The 13,703-nt window shown below is 58.3% G+C and overlaps 1 protein-coding gene across 1 annotated transcript; it reads left to right on the forward strand.

The window, feature by feature from the left end:
* Positions 1-1,092: 1,092 nt before the first annotated feature.
* Positions 1,093-6,710, forward strand: TMED1 (transmembrane p24 trafficking protein 1). The gene is made up of 4 exons (XM_073318876.2): positions 1,093-1,395; positions 2,689-2,786; positions 3,318-3,501; positions 3,869-6,710. Exons 1-4 carry the CDS (start codon positions 1,213-1,215, stop codon positions 4,085-4,087), a joined length of 684 nt encoding a protein of 227 aa, XP_073174977.1. The 5' UTR covers positions 1,093-1,212; the 3' UTR covers positions 4,088-6,710.
* Positions 6,711-13,703: the final 6,993 nt, after the last annotated feature.

Raw genomic sequence — 13,703 nt, forward strand, 5'->3', positions numbered from 1 at the left:
TGTCCCAGCCTCCTCCTTCCAATTCTGTTGCACGGTGAGAGGGGAACATACCACTTCCTCCCCGTGCCTAGCCAGGCACTTATCCGGCCCCACTCCCTATGGCTTCTGAGCCCCATGAAAACATTTATCTTCCCAGCAGCCCTGTGAGGCAGGGAAGGCTCGTTCTCTGATGAAGTGACTCACACAGGGGAGAGTGGCAGAGCTGAGTACTGAAACCGAAATCTCCTGGGTCCCAGCCCAGTGTCTTAACCCAGAAGCCCAGCCAAGCCGCCCTTCCTGTCTGAGCCCATCCTCCTGGAGGGGGGCGTGAGGGGGGCTTCCCCTAGGAGATACCCCCCACACCCCCCCAAGTCTGCTCCCTGAATGTGCCCCACTTGCAAAGGGGCAGTCAAAGGCCAGACGCCCTCCATCGGTCTGGTCCCCGCCGCACCCCCAGTCCTGCCTGGGCCCCGCTCTGCTTCCCTGCCCACCCTCTCCATCCATCCCGCCCCGGCCCGGCCCCGGCCCCGGCCCCGGCCCCGGCCCTGGGCATTGACCACTTCGCCAGGTGCATTATGGGAGTTTGGCTCCCTCTGTAGCATCATCAGAGACTGCCCACTGCAGGGGGGACCAAACGAGATGGACCCATGGGTGACAGGCTGGGACGCTGCTATAGCGGGACCAATGGGCTGATGGGCTGGGAACTAGATGGACCAATGGGCGGATGGGCTGGGACAATGGGCTCGATGGACCAATGGCCTGATTTGATACTGGCGGAGGCGGGGACTCTGGTCCAGCTCGGCCAACGCACTGTTCTGATTCTGCATGATGGTCAGGCTGGCTGAACCAATGAGCTCACCCGATACTGCAGAGGGTGGGACACGCCTGGGCCAATCCCTCCTTCAGAGCCACAAAGACCCCCCGAAGGCCGCCTTGGCCATCTTTAGGTGTCTACACAAGTGCCTGACAGACCTGCCTGCGCTTGTTCGCTCACGGCTTTCCCTAGCGTCGGCGGCGGGGCCCCTGCCCACGGGCAGGCTTCTGCCGCGTAGGGGCTGCTGCGTCCGTTTGCCCCCGGATCAGGCTTTCAGCGCCGCCACCTCTGCCCCACGCCGCGGCCCATCGGGGCCCTCCCAGCACCCTCTCCGCGCCCCGACCGTCCCCAGCGGCCGGGGCGGCCAATCAGCGCGCTCAGCGCTAGGGCGTGGCTCACCCCCCCCCCCAGGTCCCCGGATGATGGCGGCCGCCTGGCGCGCGCTGTGGTGGCGGTTGCTGCTGCTGGCGCCCTGGGGCGGCTCGCGCGCCGCGCTGCCGCCGCCTCAGGACGCCGAGTTCACCTTCCTGCTGCCGGCCGGGCGCCGCGAGTGCTTCTACCAGGCCGCGCCGGGCAACGGCTCCATGGAGGCCGAGTACCAGGTGCGGCCGGGGGGGGGGCGGATGGTGGGGGCGGCCGGGGGGGGGGGGAGGGAACGGGGGGCGGATGGTGGGGCCGGCCGGGGGGGGGGGGGAGGGAACGGGGGGCGGATGGTGGGGCCGGCCGGGGGGGGGAGGGAACGGGGGGGCGGATGGTGGGGCCGGCCGGGGGGGGGAGGGAACGGGGGGGGCGGATGGTGGGGCCGGCCGGGGGGGGGGGAGGGAACGGGGGGCGGATGGTGGGGCCGGCCGGGGGGGGGGGAGGGAACGGGGGGCGGATGGTGGGGCCGGCCGGGGGGGGGAGGGAACGGGGGGCGGATGGTGGGGCCGGCCGGGGGGGGGGAGGGAGGGAACGGGGGGCGGATGGTGGGGCCGGCCGGGGGGGGGAGGGAACGGGGGGCGGATGGTGGGGCCGGCCGGGGGGGGGGAGGGAGGGAACGGGGGGCGGATGGTGGGGCCGGCCGGGGGGGGGGGAACGGGGGGGCGGATGGTGGGGCCGGCCGGGGGGGGGGAACGGGGGGGCGGATGGTGGGGCCGGCCGGGGGGGGGAACGGGGGGGCGGATGGTGGGGCCGGCCGGGGGGGGGGCGGATGGTGGGGCCGGCCGGGGGGGGGGAGGGAACGGGGGGCGGATGGTGGGGCCGGCCGGGGGGGGGGGAGGGAACGGGGGGCGGATGGTGGGGCCGGCCGGGGGGGGGAGGGAACGGGGGGCGGATGGTGGGGCCGGCCGGGGGGGGGGAGGGAGGGAACGGGGGGCGGATGGTGGGGCCGGCCGGGGGGGGGAGGGAACGGGGGGCGGATGGTGGGGCCGGCCGGGGGGGGAGGGAACGGGGGGCGGATGGTGGGGCCGGCCCGGGGGGCGGATGGTGGGTTGTGGGGAGGAGAACACAGGTATGTCAATGGGGAGGGGGGCAGGGGGCATTTGGGGGCTGGGATCTGAGGGAATTGGGGGGTGGGGTGAGCTGGGGGGGTGAGAGGAGGGGAACTGGGACCGAGTGGGCTTGCTGTTAATGGGGGGGAACAGAGGCTTCAGCCTGGTGTCGGATGGGGCAGGGCTAGGCTAGGGACTCGGATCTGGGGTTGCAGGGGGCCGGGGTGGGGGAGGTGAAGAAGCAGGGGACCAGGCTGGGTCTCGGGTGGGGGGTCACCACAATGGTGGGGATGGGCCAGGGCCCAGGGTGGAGGCAGCGAGCCAGTCACCGGATCTGAGTCGCGAGTGGGCCCTAGGCTGTGCTGGGGCCCGTTCACCCCCCTGCAGCGTGACCCTGTCACTCACCCCTGTGGTTGTGCCTTACAGGTTATCGGTGGTGCGGGCCTGGACATCGACTTCTCCCTGGAGAGCCCCACGGGCGTGCTGCTGATCAACGAGTACCGGAAATCGGACGGGGTGCACACGTGAGTGTTGCTGGCTCTGCCTCTTGCGGCACCCAGGCACCTCCAAACTCCCCTGCCAGTCCGGTCGTTGGGGGGAGCACGCAGCTCTTAGCCTGTATAAGCTGAGCTCATCGCACACACTAGGGGCTCCTGGCTTTTCCCCATTGCGCTCTTCACACTCCCTGCATGCTGTCCTCCTCTCTTTCAGGGTCTCCCCAGTCTCCCCCTACCAGGGGTTCTGTGGGTTCCCTGTGTCCCCATTCCCCCCACCCCCCCATGCCAGGTGTTTTCAGTGATCCCATTTCCTCAATCCACCCCACCAGGGGTTCTGTGGACTTCATTTCCCCCAGTCCAAGGTCCCCCATTCTCCCCCAGCCCCGGGAGCATGTCTCTGTCAGCCACTGTGGTTTCACTGCCCTTGGTGGCATAACTCTGCAGTTACACTTGTTTTCCAACAGAGCGACATGTCACAGTTACTGCTCGTTTGCCTTGGCCTCGTGAGCGTTGAGTGCGGGACTGACTCATCCTCACAGTGTTTACCTCTTTCCCCAGCATTGAGCCCACGGAAGCAGGTGACTACAAACTGTGCTTTGACAACTCCTTCAGCACCATCTCGGAGAAGCTGGTTTTCTTCGAGCTCATCTTTGACAGCCCCCAGGAGGACGAGGATGGGGATAACTGGTCTGAGGTGGTGGAGCCAGAGGAGATGCTGGATATGAAGATAGAAGATATTAAGGTGGGTGATTTTGGGTGCGGGGGGCAATGAGGCCTTGGGCAATGCAGTGCAGAGCCTTTTGCTAGTAGGGCTTTGATTGTCGGAACCACTGGGTGAAGTTCTGTGTCTCATGTGGTGCCAGCAGGCAGGCTGTATCTTCATGATCCCTTCTGGCCTTGAAATCTCAGGAGATGGCTGATCTGTCCCTGTGATCTGAGTCGGTGGGGTGTCCAGTGTCAGGGAGTCAAAACTCTTACAGGCTTTGGCCCCCAGCGAACTGAACTCTTGGGGAGGTATTTGTTAGCTGCACTCCAGCATCATCAGCACTTCCTGCACCTGTGCGCAGTAGCTGATATTCTCCCCCCCCCATCCCCTTTCTGTCCTCCAGGAATCCATTGAGACCATGAAGAACCGTTTGGAGCGGAGCATCCAGATGCAGACACTGCTGCGAGCCTTCGAAGCCAGAGACCGCAACCTGCAGGAGAGCAATATGAGCCGCGTCAACTTCTGGTCAGCCATTAACCTGGGGGTGCTGGTGGTAGTGGCCTTCCTCCAGGTCTACATGCTGAAGAGCCTCTTCGAAGACAAGAGGCAGGTCCGAACGTAGCGTAAGAGGGAGCGAAATGGACTCCATATCTCCTGCAAGGGGCAGGTACAGAGCCAGACTGGTGCTGAGGTTGGTGAAATCAAAGCCCGACACCCCAGCATCTGATAGATCAACTGTGTATAGCTCTGTCAAATTGCTGCAGCTTCTCTTCTGGGCATACTTTAGAGGGATTAAATGGGCCTGCTTTGTACCAGAGTTCACATTAGGTACATTGAAGCCAGAGGGCATTGGGGGAGGGGGAGTGGATCGTAGAGGTCTGACTGATGGGATGGGCAGTATGGGTTGAAATTGATTCTCTATGGACTTGAATCCCTAGGCTTGGGGGAAGGGGGTTCTACAGCCACCAGCCTGTGCCATAATACACATCCTTGAGGGTGGGATGAAGGAATAAAGCAAGGCAGGGCATGGTGGATGGCAGCTGAGGGGAGCAGCAGGCGGTCTCGGTACCTAGACCCACTCAGTAAAGCGGGGTCTGGCCTTGCAGCCTCTGGTTCTGACCGTCGCCAATTACAGGTGGGCAGGATCCCCTGGCCTGCAACCGAACTTGTTCCTTGTCCAGAATCTCTCCTCTGGTCTGCATTTTTGTCAAAGGAGAAACCTCCTATGTGCCTTAACAGCAGCTCTTGGCCTGTATGGACCTCAGCCCCGGCCTTGCTGTGTCCTGTTGCCCCTTTAGCGCCTTGTTTCCACTGTCTTTTAGCAGAGAAGGTGGGGAATGTTCCCCCATGTCTCCAGGGTCTCCCCGCACTCTGGCCCCCTGTGCAGCAGTGAATTGGCTCCAGTTGGCCTCCATACTGACCCCTGGAGGAAAAGCAACCTCTTCGCTATTTACTGCTGCAGTGCGGCTGCTGCGGGAGAGCCTTGGCTTTGGGTCCAGCCGTGTGGCTTGGTTTGCTTAGCGCTGTGTGTATAATTTGCCCCTGTTTCCATGGCATCCCTTTTGCTCCAGATAGCAATGGAAGCCACTGTTCTTGGCTGTATGTGGATGACATTTCACTTCTTTTGCTGCCCTGTTCCGATGAGCACCTCTTACTTCAGGTCTCATGGATCAGATCACAGGCCAGTTTCCTTCAGATCCTTGAAGAAAAACCCAGTTCTGCTTCTCAGTGGATTGTACCCCTTCTGTGATTTCCCTGCCTCTAGTGCCTTTTCTCACTGTCCTGTTTGCCTGTCTGCTTTGAGATTTAGCTTCACTAGTCCCTTGAGTGCCACAGGACAATGGATCTGAGTGGGGCAGTGACTGTGGGCACCTTGGCAGTGGGGAAGGTGTGCGTCTCCTGCTGCGGGTAGGAGGGAGAGATTGGCTGGGTCCTCAGGATTTGAGTTGAGCAGGAGTTGCCATTGCTTTAGAGCCGAGTTCTGCCAATGCCCTGCTACTCCTTTCCTGGGCTGAGCTGGTCTCTCTTCAGTGCTGGGCTCAGATCAGACTTTTTTTTTGCGGGGGGGGTGCCCTGAGGCAGCAGCAGGGGTGTGAGGAATTGCTTCCAGTCAACAGGACAAGCTGTAGACAGTGACTCCTGAGGGCATGGTCGGGTTGGCAAGATTCCATATCACTGGGTAGTTCCGGGCTGATGGAATCTGGAGCACTGAGAGCCAGAGATGCAGTCATTAAGGATTCAATGTATTTGCTGGTCTGTGGGCAACGATCTGCACCACCAGCCATCACTGTCAATAGCCCCATTCTCTGCCGTAGCAGAGGGGCTAAGGGTGAAAGGGCCGGGGAGAGCAGGCCTCTCCAGGCCAGCACTGAGACATGTTTGGAGAAAGGGAAAGGAAGTGTTAGTGGGATCTGCCTAGGACAGCTGGGTTCCTGGGGGCAGCTGATCCAACCCCCTCTCCTCAAGACTGACTCTAAGGACGGGCTGCTACTGCCTGATGAGGCCACTGGTGTTGCTTTGTTACCATAGCATGTGCCAAAGTGCCCTCCTCACACCACCCCCGCTGGGAAAATAGTCCTGATCTCCCCATCACCACCTGTTGTGTGACAGCCAAGGTGTCTGGAGAGACTCCATGATGGTGCCTGCTTTGCCCTGAAACAGGCGGGTGCTCTGATCCGATCTGCCCACCATTATGTCTAGGGGGCCTGGGTGGTGGGTGATTCCAGAATCTCCTGCAGACACGGACCTGGCTTGGAATTTTTTTAACTTTCTGCATACAGCACAAGTGGCTGATCTCACCAAGACTCTGGAGAGAGGTGTATGAATAGCAGCCTGGAACCTGCCAAGGGCTGTCAACTTCTGTTTCATGTCCTTTGTGCCCCTTCTCTGCGCTTTGGCCGGGGCTGACTCCAGCTTTGAGCAGCAAAACTGAGACTGATCAGACTTGACACTGGGGACCCTTTTCCTTCAACTTCCCCCTGCAGGTATTGTGACAACCCAGTGAAGTTCTGAGCCGACGCTTGCGCAGGGATTGTTTGCTTCGTAGTGGAAGCTGCAGCCTGTCTCGTCAGTAACACATGACATGTATGCATGTGGGGTGCTGATTGTGATGGGTTTTTTTAAAATGACCAAAGGGCTATGGAGCCATTCTCTCTAGCAAATACATATTGCGGAGCCTTTTACAAAGGAATCTAGTATTTATTCTTGACGTTACGAAAGAAAGGACATTAAATGAAGTTGTTTAAGATGTGTCGTTGTGAATCCGTATTGGGCCTGCGCTCCTTTCCCCCCCACTGCTGCTGATTGTAGGGTGAGTTCTAACATCTGAGACAACCAAACTCCTGTCATCTGTAGCCTAAACTGCACGTAGAACCATGCAGAGAACATGATCCATCTTTCCAAAGGAAAACTGCCTTCAATGGCTAAATTGTTACTGGGCATGGAAGTGCACAACTCAGTGGCAGCTGAATGATACAGCACCATGTGTTCTGGCAGGACTGAGAATTCAGGGCCTCTTAGAGACCCCTGCATTCCCCAAGGTCAGAGCGGCCAGACTGCCACTGGACAAGCTGGTTTGTAACTCTGTGCACTGTCCAGGAGACGGAAAGAATCTGAATTCCTGCTTATTATGTAACAGTGACCTGACTCTCCTCCGCAGAACCTTTCGACTGTCCAGAGCAGCTTGTTCTCGAGGTGCTAAGACAGCAGCTCTCCTGTTCCATTCCTAATACCAGGCCACGAGTCTGCTGTGATAACCCGGCAGACACTGACGTCTCCCAGTAGAGCTAAGGCACTCCTCTTTCTGGGACATTGACTTTTCTTGGAGAGCTTTATTAAGTATGACTCCTTGCTTTGTTTGACACAACTGGTAAATTGGTGAGAGCCCCTTTTGCTACTCGCTGCTCCCGCTCCCTGTAGCAGCCTGCATCCCCCCAGCCCTGCCAACCAGCTCACTTTCTGCTGTCCCAAGCCAGTGTTTGGATGCTTTCTCTGGGGTTTGGTGGAAGGGAATGACTCATTATGGGGTAGAATGTCCTGCTCCAGAAGGAAGGGAAACAGCCTCTGATTGGGCCTGCCATGGATCCTTGGCCATGCATGGTATGAAAGCAGGCGCTAGGTGATACCTGATGGCGAATGCACACGTGAGGGAATTCTGCAGCAATAAAGAGCTGGTAACAGTGAGTGAAAGGGGGTGGGCATGTATCGGCTGCAGCAGGTCACCTTGGCTTCTAACTTCCCACCCTCTGCAGCCGGGGCAAGGGCACGGTACGCTCTGCTGCCCCTGCCTACTAGAGTCAAAAGCAAATCGCCTGTAGCAAAGGTGCCATAAGGATCCGGTTTCTTTTGATTAATTCCCTGGCACAAGGGGCTGGTTTTCATAGACACAGAGCAAATGTCCCTCTTAACTGTGATTGCTCGGTCGCTCTGCAAATGCATCACTTGGGTGGGTCTGACTCGAGGGGAATCCAAAGCTGTCCTAGAAAGGGTGAGATCCGAGCATTAAAACTCAACTGCCTGAGCCCAGCCCTTCCTGGGGCGGTGTTAGGAGGGGCAGCTGCGGTGGCAGGGTCCCTGAAGGGGGGCTTTGCAATGTAGGAAGAGCAGCTGTCCTTGAAAGGCTCCTGCCAGTGCTCAGACTCCAGCTCACTCTGCGATCAGCAGCAGCTGGGAGTAAAACCATGAATGGATGAGGCCTTGTCCAGCTGCGGGATGCAGCTGAGACCAACTGCAGTTGCATCTGTGCAATTTACTCCTGTGCCAAGGAGGGTTCGCTCCCCGCCTTTGGTGAAAGGGCTGCAGCATGGCCTGTTGATGGTGGTAAGGTTGCCCACCTGCCCAGTGAGAAGGGGCAGGGGATGCTGCTGGCTCAGGACTCGAGCTGGCACACCAGACACCCATTCTCCCCTGTGCCAGGAATTCTGTGCCCCCCCCTTCTACCCCACCATTCATCCCTCCTGTCAGGATGTCAGCATCTTCAAACCACTGGGAATACGAACCAAGCTCAAAGGGGAGGGATTAGCGGGCTGGAAGGTTGGGCAGGCGAAGAGGTGGTTGCAGCTGCTAGTTCTACTCAGAAGATGCCCGGGGCTCCATGTCCCTTGTGCCCCCCCCCCCCGATTTCCTTCTCCAGTTTTCACCACAGGGCCGAGGGTTCTGACCAGCGCAGTCTAGAACGTGCCCTGGAAACGCTGCAGTTGAGCGGCTGTGGTACTCGCTGTGAGTGTGTGACAGACAGAACAGCGATGGGGGCTTAGACATCACTGTTCTCGGCCAATCGGCCAGGCTCTGCAATGCCCTGATGGTCTTTTTAGTCACTTTTCTGAGCAGAATTGCAGCTGGGAGCTGCTCCCCCCGGCGCCAGCTCCAGGGTGAATGAGGGCAAGGCAGGGGGCCAGCCTGCTTTCCCCAGGGGGCAGCGTGGAGGAATGAGACTATGCTGTTCCACTGTCGATCACTGCTAGCACCCTGAGCACTGTACAGGGCCATGCACCTAGCCCAGCCTTTGCTAATGACATTCATGAAACACTGGCCCTGAGATCCAGGATTTTTTATTGTGGGAGGGGGAAGAATTATACAGAGGTGGGTCATGCTGTCCTCTTTACACACGCACCTTGTACAGAGGGCACCACGGGGCAACTGGTCGGCGAGCCACTGGGCTGGAGGGGACACTGCTGGCTCCATGCAGGTACCGACAGCAGGGTAGAGCGAAGCAGAGCAGTTCACGAGCTCTGCTGTAGATCGGTGACCCCGTACGGGGTGCAGGGTGACACCGGAATTAGTGGCTGCATTAGGTAGTTTGAGTCTGCTACAGCCCTTGAGCTAACAGAGGTGCGTCCTGGAACTCACCGGAGGTTGTGGGGTCAGTTCACACCGCTGGCCCAGTATGACAGCAGAATTGAGTGAAGGGCAGGTGTGGGGCTGGCCCCTTGCTCCAGTTAAATCTGTATTTGCTCTGATGTTCACTGAAGGTCTGTGGCTTCTTCTGCTCAAAGGAGGGAGCGAGGATAACTTCATAGCCATCTTATTGCACCCATCTGTCCACTGCCTTTTACCCATGCTAGGTTCTGGCCTCGGTGCCCAGCGCGGTGCTACCAGAATACTTCTGAAGCGCTGCCTGCCTGTGAGGCCGTCTGTTAAACAGCTGAATTAGGGCAGCATTTGCTCCTGCTTGTGACCGCTGAGTCCCCTGCTCCAGGAAAATGAAAGCAATTGGTGCTCTGCTGCCATATCCGTTGTAGGTCCTATCCCAGTTTTGGGCTCAGAATAGCTCTTCCTAAGAAGATACGTCCTCTCCTTTGTTACAAAGCTTGACATCACTGGCTTTGGGGTCTGTCTCCGCTGAACCGCTGAGCTCTTGGTTCAGACTCTGCCCCCTCAGGAAATGTCTTTGGCACAGCAGATACTCTCAGCTCCCGCCTTGAAGCTTTGCTTTGTCACCAGAACAGCGGGGGCTGGTTTTTAAAGGGCAGCGCAGCTTGGAGAAGAAATGACAGGCCGGGCCAAGCTCCCTCCTGCAGCTCATCCATCAGGCCTCCCCGTGGGGGCATGTTCTACACTTTGGCATCTGCAGACCGAAGGTCTACAAGGCTAGCTCCCTGGCTGTGTTTAGCCAACACCCTTGCTGGCCCGGAGTCCCACGGGGCCAGTGCCAAGGTCTCTAATATCCACCTGCCTGAAAGGTTCGGGGAGGGGGGGGGAGTGACAGGAAGGGTCCAAAGCCCATTTACCTAAACGCAGTGGAAAGGACTGAAATGGGCGAATGCCGCTGAGCTCAAGAGTGGAGGACAGAACCCGGCCTTTCTCCCTGCTCGGGTGCTAGCCGTAAGCTGCAGGGAGACGCATGCGAGTGTGTGACTAGGAATCCCCCTTCCCGCTGTTTCGGGAGTCTCTCTGCTGATTCCTGCCCAGTTTCTGCTCACCGGGATGGGGGAAATGGTGTTTCAGTGACCATGCGGAACTGGGAGAACTGAGCCTCTTCACCAACTTCCCAGCATTAGCAGGCATGTAAGAAAGAACGGGCTGAAAAATACCCTCCCTGCTAATGTTGCTTTCAGGGAACGGGGGGGTGGGAACTATGGCTTATAAATAAAAGCAAGAACCACAGTGTTCAGTAAGGACCCTGCTCCAGTACTAAATGCACTTACAAAGTTCAGCTGGTAAACAACTGCTTGGGGCTGGTGCTTCTGCCCTGTCTAACCCGGCGTGGAGGGAGGGGCTGGCTGGGCAGGTTCACTCGAGACAGGGGATGGAAGGGGGTAAATCCTCAGCAGCCTGTTTCTATAGATCACTGCCCAGCTGGAGTAGTGAGGGTGGGGCTAGGAGGCAGCCAAGGTCCCAAAGGAGGTGAAGAAATAATGGGACAAAACTCCCTTTTCATCAATGCAACGTTGGGCCCTGAAGTTGGTAGGGTGAGGGCGGTAAGGAAACTCTGCCGTTTAGAAACCGCAGCAAGTCGCCGTTAGCTGGGGCCACTTCCAAGCTCGGGGGGCCCAGCCGTGTTTGTTTTCAGTTCGATCACAAAGCGTTCACCATAACTGAGGAAAGAAGAAAATGGCAGCCAGGGTTCATCCTGAGCAAGCCCAGTCCAACACCACGAGATCATGGTTTTTCCAGGGGAGGATCCGCTCCCTGAGTCTGATTTCCAGGGGGAGGGGGTATTCTGCTGGGTGGGCTGACAGGGGCGTTACACCTCTTGCACAGACTGTAGCATTCAGCACGCTTTGTTCCCAGCACAACAGCCAGGCCGCAGGCCCGCTTGGCGCTTTAGGGGGACAGAGATGGAGCTAGGTTCTCTCCTCTGGCTGGAGCGGGCTGTTGTCTAGATAGAAACAAAGCAAAATCCCCAGGAGCAGGTTCAAATGGGTTAAATGACTGGGGGGGCAGCGATGGGTCTCGGAAGAGGTGGCTCATCTGAAGAAAGGCCGGGAGGGAGCGGAGGGAGCCGGTCGCCTGGTCACAAGAGAGAGAAAAACAAAACAAAAACGCCATTGAAAGGTTTCTCAGCTGTGAGCGTTGGGGGGGGCTGGCTCCTGCCGGCCGCCTGGGGGAGCCCCCTTGGAGAAGGGATGGAAAGCCCAGGGAGATCAGGCTGGGTGTTGGGAGGGGCCTAGAGAGGAGGCTGACGCTTTTTCCACCTAGAACTGTCGAAGCAGCTGCCAGCAGAGATCAGCTGCCCCGTTACAGCTTCACCCTACTTCCTTCCTGGGGCTTGAGCACAGAGGATGTCATGACTGCAAGTGAATCACTGTGACTCAGGGCCTGCCTCTGGGAAAGGGTAGCAGCTGCCTTCCTAAGGCATGCTGAGATCTGCAGCTGGGCTACGGCAAAGCATCCCTTAGCGAAGTCAGGGCCAGATGGTTAATTTTGCCCCCAGCAGGGTTGAGGTAGTTGATTTAAATTTCTATGTTCTCCATCAGCCTACTAGAAATGCAGCCACCTTCGCTAGATTCCCTTTTCCTTTGGGGTGGGTGCCCACGTCCGAGACAAAAGCCTTCAGTGACTCCTCAGACAGGCTCTAGCCTGACCCACGCTTGTCCAGGGATTTCCTGAGCTAGGCCTGCCGGGAGGCTAGAGAACAGCATCTGGGGCAATCGCAAACCAACTGCAGCGAGGCCCTGGGCCGGTTTGCAGGAGACGAGTGAACTGGCTGGGGTCTGCTCTAAGCCACAGCTGTAAATGAACGAGTGCAGGACTTCAACAGTTACCCCAGCTTCCCACCCGGGGAAGAGCAATGACGTGCTTCCCACACAGCCACTGCTAGGCGGCGCCCAGCTAGAGCCGAGAGGGGTTTCTTTTGCTGTTGCAGGCAGGTAGGGGGCTAAAGCTTCCTACACAGCGGGTGGCCTGTGCACCCCTGGCAGATACAACCCACACTCCCTGAGGCAGAAATTCCCTCCCAGGCAGGGCGGCGTGAAAGGGCTCCGCGCGCTCCCACTGCCGCGCACACTTGCTCTTCTCCCGCGTGGACTTCGCCTCGCTGAGCTGCAGCAGAGCCTGCTCTGAGCAAACAGCTTTAATCCAAGGGCCTGCACCGCTGGCTAGGGACCGGCCTGCTCCGTCCTTGTGCAGCTCCCATTCTAGCTACGAGTTCTTACATACAAAGCCAGGCTGGTTTGCCCTAAGACTCAAGGGCTGCTGCGATTCCTTCCTGCCTGCATAGAGAGGACGTTCCTTGGCAGTGGGGAAAGGACAGAAAAGCCTGACGAGCAATGGCCCATTCTCAAGTATCTAAGATGTCCAGGTGGGAGGATTAGCTCACGCTTGCTTAAATCAGCACCGCTCCAGCTCAGGCCTAAGGCTGGCAGTGCAGGCAAAGTGAATAGGAAAGGAGGGGAGCAGTAGCTCACCCATGAAACCTGATCACCCCGCTCTTCGCTCCCCAAGGGTTCTGCTTCATGAACACGAGGCTGTTATAGGCCATGCCCCACCAGCGAATCCAACACTGGTGCCCTCTCTGTGGCCCAGCATCCTCTCCCTCGTGGAGCAGGGCTTGCTGTCGAAGGGATTCAGCCCACAGTTGCAGCTGTCAGGCTGCACCAGAGCTCACCAGCAGCTCCTAGGGAGCTTAGCTGGGCCATGAAGTACATACAGAAAAGAGCAAGACTGAAACTCGACTGGGGTGGCTGCCACATCAGGGGAGAAGAGGGATAGTGCAGAGTGTTTGAGAGCTGGAGGTTCTGAAGAGATCCCTGACAAAAGCAGAAAGAGGCTGGTTGATTTAAGAAGAAATGTCACCATGCAGCCAAACCCTTGGTAAAAATATGGTTGAAACCACCTACAACAGTGCTGGCTGCTGAGATTTTTCAAAGCTGCTTAAGGGAAAAGGGGCTCAGATACCAAGTGATGGGCAGCTGTGTCGAGTCAGAAGAGATGTGGATGCTTGGTCTGTTTGTACAGCACAATAGGGTCCTCCTCCGTGAGCAGGGCTCCTCCCCTGCGACCAATAAATGCTTCTTTCCCATGACATCGCAATGGGAACTGGGTCTGAACTGTGCCAGGGAGCTTTTCAGAACAGCTGACCCTTGAGCCGGGTTGGGTATGGCCATGGTCACAAGAGGAGCATCAGGACTGTCAGCCGTAGGTTCTCCGAGCTCCTTGGCATCCCTGTGAGTGCTTTAATGAGACGCGGCACAGCCCCTTCTACCCCAGGCTCCCCCCTTCAGGAACAGACAGAAGGAGAAAAGAAGGGAGGAGGAGGCAGAAAACACACCACAAAGTGCCAGAGACTTGCCACCAGC

This window comes from Lepidochelys kempii, chromosome 20, assembly GCF_965140285.1.
Source record: "Lepidochelys kempii isolate rLepKem1 chromosome 20, rLepKem1.hap1, whole genome shotgun sequence".
NCBI lineage: Eukaryota > Metazoa > Chordata > Testudines > Cheloniidae > Lepidochelys > Lepidochelys kempii.

Bases quoted from the DNA above. Each gene is read 5' to 3' on its own strand.
- TMED1 (XM_073318876.2), top strand. From the start codon at position 1,213: ATGATGGCGGCCGCCTGGCGCGCGCTGTGGTGGCGGTTGCTGCTGCTG. The intron at 1,396-2,688 runs GTGCGGCCGGGG...TGTGCCTTACAG, and splicing joins CCATGGAGGCCGAGTACCAG to GTTATCGGTGGTGCGGGCCT. The intron at 3,502-3,868 runs GTGGGTGATTTT...TCTGTCCTCCAG, and splicing joins TGAAGATAGAAGATATTAAG to GAATCCATTGAGACCATGAA.